This window comes from Spea bombifrons, chromosome 1 (genome assembly GCF_027358695.1).
Source record: "Spea bombifrons isolate aSpeBom1 chromosome 1, aSpeBom1.2.pri, whole genome shotgun sequence".
In the NCBI taxonomy this organism is placed as follows: domain Eukaryota; kingdom Metazoa; phylum Chordata; class Amphibia; order Anura; family Pelobatidae; genus Spea; species Spea bombifrons.
In genome coordinates, this window is record NC_071087.1 from 154,834,684 (window position 1) to 154,846,788 (window position 12,105).

A 12,105-nucleotide genomic window follows, 5' to 3' on the forward strand; every position below is an offset into this window, starting at 1 on the left:
GCAAGACGTTTAAGTGCCTATTCTCCCAGGTTTCAGTAGAGGCATCCAGGAAAAGAATAAGACATCTAATTTTAACACTAATAACTAAACAATGCATGCTCCAACGTACAAGCGCTAAAGGCATTAATAAAATAAAATACAAATTTGGAGGAGACTTTAAGGTTAAAACTACTACCCAACATCCAGTCTAGTACCCAAGACAATGGCAGCCCAATTAAACAAGAGGGTGTTTTAGTATTATTCAAGCACTATAAATACTGTTCCCCAATGTATGATCAGTCCAGGAAGGAGTTAAAGGCTGCTTATTATAAATACACACTGCAGGTTATATTGAAGTGACAGATGCTGCAAAACAGATTTTCTTTATAAAGATATCTAAGTCATTACAGTTCTGTATCCCTTATTGGAACCACTATCCATAGCGTCAACCACATTTTTGTCACATTACGTGTAGTTATTTCCAAAACGAATAGACAAAGCAAAACTACCGGATAATCGGCAACATTCAGCGGCTTTAAATTGTAACCCATCTTTGCATTAACCGGGACAAATTTATTACTGTGTTTTCGGAAAAAAAAATAAGTTTAATGACAAGATTTCAATTAAACCAGTGTACACTGAAATGCACATAAATGATTCATGTGTCAAATTGTTCTGCTAACCAAAACGTACAATAGTTGGTAAAATGAGGGGGGGAGTAGAAAACGATTGCAAAACGTAAAAAGAGTGCTTAAAACTACAGCTTGAGGTTTCACTGCAATTAAGGGTCTTTTACAGTCTTCTTATTGCATCATCGATATCAGACATCTGCTCCTTCAGCTGGTTCCACTGTTCAGGATTTAAAGAAATACCTAAAATACACAAAAGTTCCTGTTTAAACTTTAGGATTTATAATTTCAAAATAGGGGCAAAATAAAGTGTTGCCCGCAACAGCTCAAGTTATACAAAAAGTATATAAAATATGTACTGTGACAATATTAAAAACAAGGCTGCAATGTGTTTACTTGAATAACTAGAGAAAAATAAACTCCAGAAAAGCTTCATAGTACAGGGATTCAAGACTTCTTTATTTTTTACCAAAACTAATAAATTACAATACAAAATACATTTTCGCAATATGGAATAGTAATATTCATTTGAAATCAATCACCTTTACAGTAGATGAATGGTGCACAAGTTTTATTTCCAGAGACAGAATTGGATCCTCCAAGGTGTCACTTCTATTTTTATTAATGGTGTGCGTGTCTGTTGGTGTGCGCGCGGGCATATGAGAGAGTGCGTGCGCGCGGGCATATGAGAGAGTGCGTGCGCGCGGGCATATGAGAGAGTGCGTGCGCGCGGGCATATGAGAGAGTGCGTGCGCGCGGGCATATGAGAGAGTGCGTGCGCGCGGGCATATGAGAGAGTGCGTGCGCGCGGGCATATGAGAGAGTGCGTGCGCGCGGGCATATGAGAGAGTGCGTGCGGGCATATGAGAGAGTGCGTGCGGGCATATGAGAGAGTGCGTGCGCGCGGGCATATGAGAGAGTGCGTGCGCGCGGGCATATGAGAGAGTGCGTGCGCGCGGGCATATGAGAGAGTGCGTGCGCGCGGGCATATGAGAGAGTGCGTGCGCGCGGGCATATGAGAGAGTGCGTGCGCGCGGGCATATGAGAGAGTGCGTGCACAAATTCAGTCCCGAGTCCTTAACCCAGTTTTGTTAAATTGACCAGTCTCCGAGAAAGGAATATAATAAAGCTCCAAAGGCAGAACCTGCTGCAAACGCTACGATCATAAAACTCTTAGTAATCCTTATTTAACACCAACCAATAGGAAGGATCCATTAACTACGTACTGTTCTAATCCCTGCAGACCTGTTCACCTGTCCTAGAGAGGATATCATTTTAAACCGGAAACCTATATGTGAAGACTTATACCAATGTAGAAAAACACTCTAATCCTTCAACTACAACAGTAATCAGAAACAATACAACCAACACCACCAAATAGAGCCAGACTTGTGGCACTTTAAGGTCTTTACTTTTGTTTTATTTAGATAATTTCTTCTATTGGGGAAAGTTAAGAGCTGGAAGGTCACTGAACTCATAAATCAGACTTTCACTTAACTGAGTAGAATATAATATACATCCTCAGTACAGCCATTATTGTCAAATATTTTCATTGCCCCTTAGTGTAAAAACCCTACGGAATCTGCTGTTAAATGTAATGTATTGAATATAATTACCTTTCTTTCCTGGCTTCATATCTCCTTCTGGAGTCATCCAGTATTCTCTGATGTCAATTAGGACCTTCCCTTTAAAGTCTCGAACATTGACATACCTCATTTTTCCAATCTGATCATAAGAAAAAAAGAAAAAAAACAAACTTTATATACTGATATTTTTAGAGAGTGGAGGGAAGACTGTTAGGGACACACAAAGGTATCCAACTCTGGTATTATTTAATACACACGAAACAGAGAAAAGGCAGTAGCCTCCTGTACCGTTAGTTTGATTTGTGAGCGTTGCAGAGCCCATTGAATATCCAGTGACTAGAGCCTAAATCATTTACTATACATATAAGCATTCTAATACAGTATATTAACAGAATATTTATAGTGGAATATTATCACCACCTTATTTTGCTACAACAAAAAGTGAGTTTTAGCCCTTCCACTCTGAATTGTGGTTAGCATAATATAAATGTTTCACTTTTACAAAAAAGTGACTTTTGCCATTATAACCCCAGCATACTGATTTGCTTCCAACTCCAATAACTAGAAAACATTTAGATAAATCCCAGTGAAACTGCAGGAGTTCAGCATTACCTGGAACATGTTATCATCTTTGTTGCCGCCGCTTTGTTTGGAGGATGCGGCGCCTTTAGAACTTTCACCTGTTTTTTGTTTCTTTGCAGGTTTTTCTTTCTCTGGAGGGGGTTGGCTTTTTCTTTTAGGCTGAAAAACAAAAATGAACAACATTTAAGAAAAATAAATACCTTCTATATCTGAAACAGACCCAGAGCCAATGAAGAACTCACGTCATGGGCTTATACCTGGGATTAAGTATTCTGTCCTACTTAGGTACGCTTATGCCAAGGTATGGCTGTCTATACTGTTTTCCTAACAGTATGCTATTGTATATATATTACCACTAACGTGCAATAAGAAAAATAGACAATGAAACAAGCAGGCAGACCATAAAACAAGGTTGCTGTTTAATATGCAAAATATGTATGACTAATTATCAAGGAGCCACATAAACTTAAATATACCAAATTATTAAACTACACTAAGATCACTTGCAGAAAGTACATTGAGCGTCAGGTTACATTTTATCCCCAACACTCTGCAGTAGGAAGAAAGCTTCACATTATCAGCACAGTCCTCCCGCTGGTTCGCTGCACTGCGAGATCAGAAAACACAGCCTGCCGTCTCAAAACACTTCTTTTTAATCTTACACATAAGCAGAGCTTTCTTTGCTATTCACCCTTATTGCAGGCACGCAAAAGGCACCAAAAGGAATTTGCTACCAAAAATGTAACGAATTTTAGAAAATAAACAGTAACAAAGGATAACCGATCCAGAAGGTGGCCGCATGCAGTGAAGAAAAAACACCCTGTACTTATTCAATCGATCGGGAGCTTAATATACAGGCAATTTATCCCTCTAGATCTCCCTCATCATAGGCAGATTATTTTTGCCACTGCAGATCTGTGGCAGGAAAATGCTCCCTTTGAAAGAGAAGTCAGCCAATGTCAGATAAACTTGCCCTGACCCTGGCACCCAAGCTACAACTAAAGCTCACCTTTTGGTCAACCTCGCTATCTGAGTCACTGCCAGATGAGCTGGACGAAACAAGTTCCTTTGTTTTTGGCATGCTAAACAGAGGGGGGAAAAACACAAACTTTGGTTAATTTATGCATAACGTTAAAGTAAATTCCTAATTAAGGCATTAAAAAATATTGCTTTCAGCAATTTCAAAATCAGTAAAAATTTAAAATCCCTACAAATCAAAATTTGGAGACCGGCTCGTGGACTGTGATTCGCTGTAACCAGAACGGACGTTTACAAACACCCGGCATAAACCAGGAGGGAAAAGCTCAGAAGAGTAAGCACTGCCTTTAACTTAAAATGTTAAAATAAGAAAAAACAAAGATTAGGAGGTTTAAAATAAATTCTGTATGAACATAAACATGAAAAAAATCTAAGGCAAACACTGGAACACCAACAACAAGTCTGTTTCCTGCAAATAGGTTACGGATGAAAATCGGGGGACTTTTTAAAATCTTAAACAAAAATTTGTTGCTCAAAGCCTATATTGACTCTCACCCACACTAACTGAATGTCTCCTCACACTCTCTGTCGACTGCTTCCGTGTCTCACAGATCCGCTTCATCTTCTTGTTCTTCTCTCTTCCTTCTTCGCCCGCATCACTGCGGACAGGACCGTCCGGTGAACTTCCGCAAAAATGCCTGCGCTTCCTGTGACACGCTCCAATTGGGGGAGAGGAGGTCACCAGAAGCTCGACCATTTTTGTGGAGGTTCAGGGGAGGTTATCTTTGGGCAAAGTGGAGCTTATGGGCAACCTCTCCACCACGATCCTCACATCGGGGGTGGGAGAGGATGTTATCAGAAGGTCACAGAGATGTCACGTCTCTGCTGATGCAGAGGAAAAAAGGAGGCAGAAGCGAGAAGAAAAAAAAAAAGATGCTAGAGAATAAACGGAGCTGTGAGACACAGAAGTGGTCAGAGGAGAAGGTAGGGAGACAGTCAGAGTGTGTGAGAGAGAGTAAATAAGAACGAGAGCGTTGGAGAATAAGCCTGCGAAATTCAAACAAAAATTCTAAGCTTTTTGCTTTGTTTTCGCTTTGTGGGGGGCTTGCCTCATTTTCGGAGGTTTGAATGCACAAGTTTACTTGATTCACTAAAGGAGTAGTTGTGGTTAGCTCCCACATCACTATACATCACGAAGGGCCAACAACGGCACACGTCTCCAGCGTAAAGCATGTCTCCTGGCCCTGTATAATGCATAATTCAATGTTACCGCTTCCTGCAGGAGAAGCTCTCTAGGTTTGGACCTTTGTAACGTATGGTGAAGTCAAGGAGCTGAAACACAACCCTCTTAGTGAGTAACTCCCAATGGTTATGCTCATGCAAACTATAACGTCAACCACCAATGCATATTCAACATAATTCTTAACACCATGCTGCGCTTTAAAACCCTTGGAAGAAACGACAGCTTATTTTGATCCACTATGGTAGTTACATATCTCCTATCAAATAAAAACCGTAATAAAAGTCTATTTTACACGCATAACGAGAGAGTCAGACATTTAACGCATTTCACACCAAACGCGTGTGCATAAGCTCATAAATAGGCACCAGGTGCGAAATGCGTGTCCCACTCGGTGTGTCTTCCGATCGGAGATATGTAATTACCATATGGGGCTGAACATCATGTGTCCTCCCAGCTACTATACAAATAAAAAAACCTTTCTGATGCAGCAAGAGCAGAGCACCATGGGAGTTACATACTTTTCGGCCGCAAGTCTTCCATGAAGAACACTTCTGACCAGACTTCTCCGGACAGTAGATGGGTGCACCAGGGTCCCACTGTTTTCTGCCAACGCTGAGCTGATGGCACTGCTGGACAGTTTCCAATTGCAAAGGGAAGTAAGCATGATGTGTCTTTCATCTGCTGCACTAAGTTTCCTTGGCCGACCGCTGCGTCCACGGTCCTCAACATCGCCCGTTTCTTTGTGCTTCTTCAAGAGGGCTTGGACAGCACATCTGGAGACCCCTGTCTGCCTGGAAACCTCTGCCTGGGAGAGACCTTGCTTATGCAGTATAACTACCTTGAGTCGTGTTGCTGTGCTCAGTCTTGGCATGGCGTATGGCTTCAGCAACCTCACCTTGTGAGTGAGTTTGGCTTTTCCTCACCCAGTTTTATTCCTTCTACACAGCTGTTTCTGTTTATGATTGGGTTTCAACCTACACATTAAATTGATGATCATTAGCACCTGTGTGGTACAATTGTTTAATCATACACCTAACTAGATGCCTACAAAACCCCTGACTTTGCTCAAGTCTACACTGAAGAATTAATGCTGTTTTGAAGGCGAAGGTTGGCCACCCTTGCTTCACAATTTGTTGAATTATAAAAATATGAATATTTGTACCTTACAGCACTTTTTCCACGCCTGCCTAAAACGGTACTGTTTGGTGGTGTTGCTTTGCACAATCCAAATAGAATGTCAGCGACAGACTTAACTGAAATTGCTTAGAGATACACGTTTAAATAAAACACCATGCCCTGGAGTTTCTCTAATGTTCAATAAACGTAACGCAATGATGATTTATTTTAAAAGCATTAACTCAGCAGCGAAGGGCCAGACAGCACAATATGGACATGGACGGCTGCCATATTGTCTGAGACCAGCCAAGGCGCTTAAGGAGACGCGCAGGAGGAGGTGAGCTCCAGCACGTAAATAAACCCATCTGACCTTTTGATACAAAACACAATATGGGCAAACCTTACTTTTAATGTAATGAAGGTTCACACATTTTTCTTAAGAGCAGAAACGAAACTAAACTCAGTTTATAGCGGGACCAGAGGCCGCCATGAATCCAGTAGCCACGTATCTGGCCCAGGTAAGCAGGAGGGAGGTCTGACCTCTCTAGTCTGTCACAGGCCCTCTTTTATGGCTCATGTGATGCTTTAGGAACCTTGGGGCCCAGTGGCCCTATTGCAAGCATTAGGCAGGGCAATAAGAGCAGCATGGGGTGGAATGGGGCAGAGGGGCCCTGCCTTTAGGTTTGTTCTGGGCCCCAGGATTTCTTATGGCATGGGTCTGCAGTCTGCTGTGAGTGGCTGTGTGTAACAGCATCAACATACACGGGTAACCATCACAACACCCCATTTGAATGCCCTAACTGCGCGGATTCCTCCCCCCGAGCCTCCTTTGTTATCCAAGCGCCATTTTATTATGCTAACGGTATCCCAATATGGCATCCTCCCCATTCCCACAGCGCAGCAGGATATCCTTTGAAGCTATAGTGAGGTGTTTTTTTTTTTCCTTTAAGGTTATATATTTCGCTGCAGTGTGTTCCCGCTATTCTCTGTTGCGCTGGCAGATGAAGGGTTAATCCCATCCCAGGTAGGAGCGCGAGCATCGGCACGAGAACGACACGGGACCAATAGACTCGTCGTCTCATTGTCTCGCGCCGCCACTCGGTTTCCACGCGCATGGAGCGGGATTAACTCATTCACTGCCAGCAACGGACCGCATGGCGGTAACAAGAGGGACCACTATTCCCGCCTCCTTTTATGAGACAAAGAACCAGCTGTCCGGGGAACTTTTTTTCCCCCCCCTCCGTGTATCTTTTCCACCGACAGACGTCTCTACAGAATGCCCGGGCTAACATTTCAGCCGCCACCCCCATCTTCCAGACACAACATCAAACAAAAACCACCAAGGAGCAGCGAGCGCTACACACCTGTCAACTTAAAACCGCGTCCGAATGTAAGGATGCTTTCCGACAGGAACTGACGTCAGCACAGCACGCAGGATACAAAGGGGGCGAGTTAAGTTAAGACGCAATGACAGATGAAACAAAGCGGCGTCGCGTACGATCTAGAACGCGAATAGGCCGAAGATGTGTGGCGCCATCTTGTGATTGGCAAGAGGAAACCCGGGGGATTCCATGCCGCCAATCAGATTTGGCATTTAGAAGCTTGCTGTAGCCTGACGTGCAAAGAGCGGGCTGAATCTGATCTTAAGCACTAGTAGTAGTACGTCAGACTTCATAAGGCTCTGTCCTATTCTTTATTGGCAGATACCGTAGCCTTTGTCAGCTAAATCTGGAAGTATAGAACCCCTATATTTAGTTTCAGTGGGGTTTGATTGCAGTGTATGTAATTCAGAACCAGAACGCGTTGTCCAAGGTGGTTTGAAACGCTCCCATTCGTTGTACGCAATACACTCATTAGCATCGCGCATGACATCACAGGTGGCTGTACAGCCCAATGTTGCATGTATTAGGGGCGCTGCCCTAGGCCTTACCATTAGGACATCTATGATGTCATATCTCAATAGGGTGACCACATAGGCCATGTTTTCACGGACACGTATAATTTTAACAAGTGCTTCCCCCTGCAGCACACAATGTATAATCTCATCTAACCAATTGCATAGTTAACTGCCGCGTGTCGTGCTCAGCAATATGTGATACTTATATGTGTTCTGGTGAACATCATGTATCACGACGCTCTTCATCATGGGGAAAACCATGGCAAGTTTGAGCTGGGGATGAATAAGCGGCCGTGGCACTTTAAAGCCTGTAGTTGCCAAATTATGAAAGTACAGCTCCCGGCTGTTTACGTGCAGCCACACGTTACGCAGTCACACTCTGCATGTCCCAACCTTTATCTGTAAGTATAGGACCGTATCGGCCACCAGCACACCGGGCGTTTTCCCAACGTGCCAGATGACCAGTCCAGACCTGCATGATGGAAGTTTGTGCCGTCTAAAGTACAGATCTCTGCAGTGCAAATGAGTTGGTTAGAAAGGAGATCTCCTCACCACCAGCCCATTAAGTTGGGCCCCCAGCAACATCACTCCAGCGTGTGCCTACTACAGGAGCAGGAAGATCCGTGTCTTTGTATATACAGATCTCTACGCACTGGGTTCATGCTGGATTACAGGTTGTAAACCTGTGGTTTGTAACCCATTATTCTGAATTCTGCATGTCCGGGCCAGCAGGGAAAAGATAGAGAGATACCATAAAATATAAGATGCCATTTATTTATTTTGTACGAAAAATAAGTATTTGTGTATAATGTGCACCCACCAGGTGAGGCCGATCATTGTTCAGTGCCTTAATGAGTTATTATTTATTGATCAGATAAAAAATATCTGTTAAAAATAAAACATTGTAAAATAACAAAAACTGTAACTGGTATAAAACCACTTGTAAGTGATGTATTTAGTCCACTCATATTGATCACTGACTGATCAGATCAGTTATCTAATAAAAATGGAAAAAATAATAAAATATATATTTTTTAATTTATAATATGTGTCTGTTTTTCTTTGCTTTGTGACTTGGATGACCCCTTCTCTCTCTCTCTTCTTCGATCATGATACCACCGTACAGATTATATATATATTGTATATATATTTATATACGGTATATATTATTACAAAGTCGTTTGGAATGAAATGGTTATTTCTCGCTTATACAGGGATACTTTGTGATACTATATAGCCCATTCATGATTAATTTGTTTATGTGGGCATATTTCTGGCTTCCCGCCACATAGGATTAATTAAATATGTCCTGAATTACATTTTAATCTTATTAGCTTTTCTATTTCAATATGGCTTCTTAGATTGTCAACCAAAGCCTATAATCAGATTGAAGAAACGGCACATCGTTTTGATACTTATGTAATTAATTTATAGCCTTTGACTAGGCTTTTTCCGAAACCTTAATTTTCTTGTTTTTCAGCAATTCTCATGTAGAAGTGCTTGCTTAAATGATTGCTTTGCTGCAAACCCCAATTGAGTATAATCTGTAGAATTATTTAATACGAACATAATTCATGGTACCTTGAGGCGGCAAATTATCTCGGTCCTGATGTAGTAAAGCATCCCATATGACGCTATCACCAACATGCAGGTAAAATTCTTATTGCGGCATACAGTATTTGCTTTTTCGTCTGCTATAGAAGGACCCGTGTCACCCAAAAAAAACTAATTTTGATTATTTTGTCCGAATATTGTTTCAGAATTCTTGAGGAGCATCCAGGCTCTTTTTAGCAAACTCTATCAGCAGCTTCCATCTCGCTACTTTGCCGTAAACCTCATGTTTGCTTAGTGTTTTTTTTTTTTTTGATGGCAAACGCTGGCCTGATCTGAGGCTAGAGAGGCCTGCAGATCCCTGGATGTTGTTTTAGAGACCTTTATTATGTCTTGGATTATTTTGTTATATATGATATTTTGGCTGGATGTTCATTCCCGAGAAGATTCAATACTGTCCCAAACCTGTATAACCTTTTCTGTATTAACCTAATTTCCAGTGTTTTTTTAGTAATGTTTTTGAATATTGCATTATACGGCATTGGAACTTTGTGTGCCGACATCAGCCTGAAGGCAATGACCTACATTAGCTAGATATACATTAGGAAGCGCTGGCTCAAATAACGTCGGATTAGTTTTTTGTTGTCATTTAATTCTAAATCTCTTTTTCATACTTTAAGATTGCTTGTTGGACTGGTAATTATGGGGGTCAGGCATCTCCCAAAGTAAATACACCACTGCGGTTTATTCACCAAAGGGAAAGTTGAGTTTCCCTTTAGTGAATAAAGAGAGTTATGTTTTTAACTTCTTAAGCTCACTATGCATTGTGAAGGTACAACCAAAGTAAATGTCCACTAAGACAAATCTTGGCTGGTCCTATAAAAAATATAATTAAATCAGATACATTTCGTTGATGTCTCCCCACCCATTGACTTATGCATAATACAGGGCCAGCTCAGCCCTACTTGTTGGAGAAACATCCAATTCTCCTGGCAAATCTTCCCTTCGTGAATAAATTTAGGCTCTCTCTAGAGCTGCCCTTCTTTAATTGATGCCAGAGAAACTCAGTGCCGGTGACCAATAGAGTCGCTCGTACGGACCTTTAACTCCTGACGCCGAAATTTGGCATGGGGAGACCATTGGTCTCCCGGCTCTGGGAGATAAAGGTCTGTACGAGCGACTCTGTTGGTCGTCGGCAGGGGCCTCCTCTGGCATCAACCAATGAAGGGCCGTTGGTCTTTATTGGTTGATACCAGAGGAGGCCCCTGCCGGGACCAATAGACTCGCAGATACAGACCTTTAACTCCAGACGTAAACTTTGCCTGGGAAGGCTCCAGAAGTTAAAGGTCCATACGAGAGATTCTATTGGTCCCCGGTAGGGGCCTTCTCTGGCATCAACCAATGAAGGGTTTATGCTATCCAGCTATTTGACCCCTTATTGCTAATATTTTTGTTGATCAACTATCCTCGTGGGTTCCCCACTTCTTCTGCTCTGCCCCCCCCCGTCATCCTTGGGAGACTTCAACATCCCAGTAGACGCACCTTTGAGTCCTATGGCTTCAAAAATCCTTTCCATTACCTCCTCTTTTTATCTCACACAGCATACTAACCCTATTCACTAAGATGGTCACACTCTGGGCCTTATTTTTTTCTAGCATGTGCTTACTTACTAACTTCTATAACCCCCTTCCCCCCTCTTTGATCACAACTTCCTAGTTGCTCTCTCACCTTGCCTCTTACTAATTCAGTTTCCTCCAAACAACCTCTTCTAACCAGAAACCTTAGCGCTTAAAATCTTCAGAAATTCTCAACTGATTTACTAAACATGCCATGAGGTGGGGGGTATACCACATATCTGTGGTATGTCAGCGTTACGCAGTCACAAGAGACCCCAAATCATCAAAGTGGTTTCACCTTGACGCACCTCATGCTTTTGGAGTAAAATGCAACTAAACAAAATAAGCCCCATAAACTATATATTCCCCTGAAAGCACATCACTTGAGGATTTCAAAGACACCCTAGTTCTATGTGAAATGTCATAAACATGAATGTAACGGAACACAGCATAATTGATACTTTTTTTCTTCCTCACATTTTTGCACATATCAGAATAAATGCTACGCATGTGAGTCCTAACTTTTTTTTCTTGGGCACATTTCATGGTTTTTGCCAAAGTTCCTTCAATGGGTTTGGGGACTTTTCTTTATTTTGTGTCTCAGTGATTAAATCTAGCAGTTAAGGGGATAGTACTGGGGTACTGTTAATGGATAGTGGCAGGGTTAGATGTGGTTAGGTACGGGGCTAAGGTTAAAGTTACTGTATTGTGTTAGTGATAGGGATGATCAGATAAGGTGAAACCGATCAATGACCAGTGACAGAGTCATTATTCAGTAATCGCATAGCAATTTATTAGCTTGATTGTTGAAAATCAAATAACTATTTAAATTAAAAATAATCAGATCAATAATTAGTGACATCAATAATCGGGTAATAAAAGTAAAAATTATGTTTCTGACTAATTTGTGCACAGCATTGATAGGTCT

At 41.8% G+C, this 12,105-nt stretch overlaps 1 protein-coding gene across 2 annotated transcripts; it reads right to left on the reverse strand.

Moving 5' to 3' along the window:
• Nucleotides 1–551: 551 nt before the first annotated feature.
• SUB1 (SUB1 regulator of transcription) lies at nt 552–7,642 on the reverse strand. Of its 2 annotated transcripts, none has more exons than XM_053448152.1 (5): nt 7,478–7,642; nt 3,786–3,858; nt 2,807–2,935; nt 2,225–2,333; nt 552–851 (listed from the first exon to the last, which is right to left on the reverse strand). In XM_053448152.1, exons 2-5 carry the CDS (start codon nt 3,855–3,857, stop codon nt 772–774), a joined length of 390 nt encoding a protein of 129 aa, XP_053304127.1. In that variant the 5' UTR covers nt 3,858; nt 7,478–7,642; the 3' UTR covers nt 552–771. The 2 variants fall into 2 exon arrangements, with proteins under 2 accessions (XP_053304127.1, XP_053304125.1); XM_053448150.1 differs by lacking the exon at nt 7,478–7,642 and adding an exon at nt 5,516–5,933.
• Nucleotides 7,643–12,105: the final 4,463 nt, after the last annotated feature.

Excerpts from the sequence above, each read along its gene's own strand:
- SUB1 (XM_053448150.1), bottom strand. The coding sequence starts at position 5,868 with ATGCCAAGACTGAGCACAGCAACACGACTCAAGGTAGTTATACTGCAT. Across the intron at positions 2,334-2,806 it reads AAGATGATAACATGTTCCAG|ATTGGAAAAATGAGGTATGT; the intron begins GTAATGCTGAAC and ends TCTTATGATCAG. Across the intron at positions 852-2,224 it reads TATGAAGCCAGGAAAGAAAG|GTATTTCTTTAAATCCTGAA; the intron begins GTAATTATATTC and ends TGTGTATTTTAG.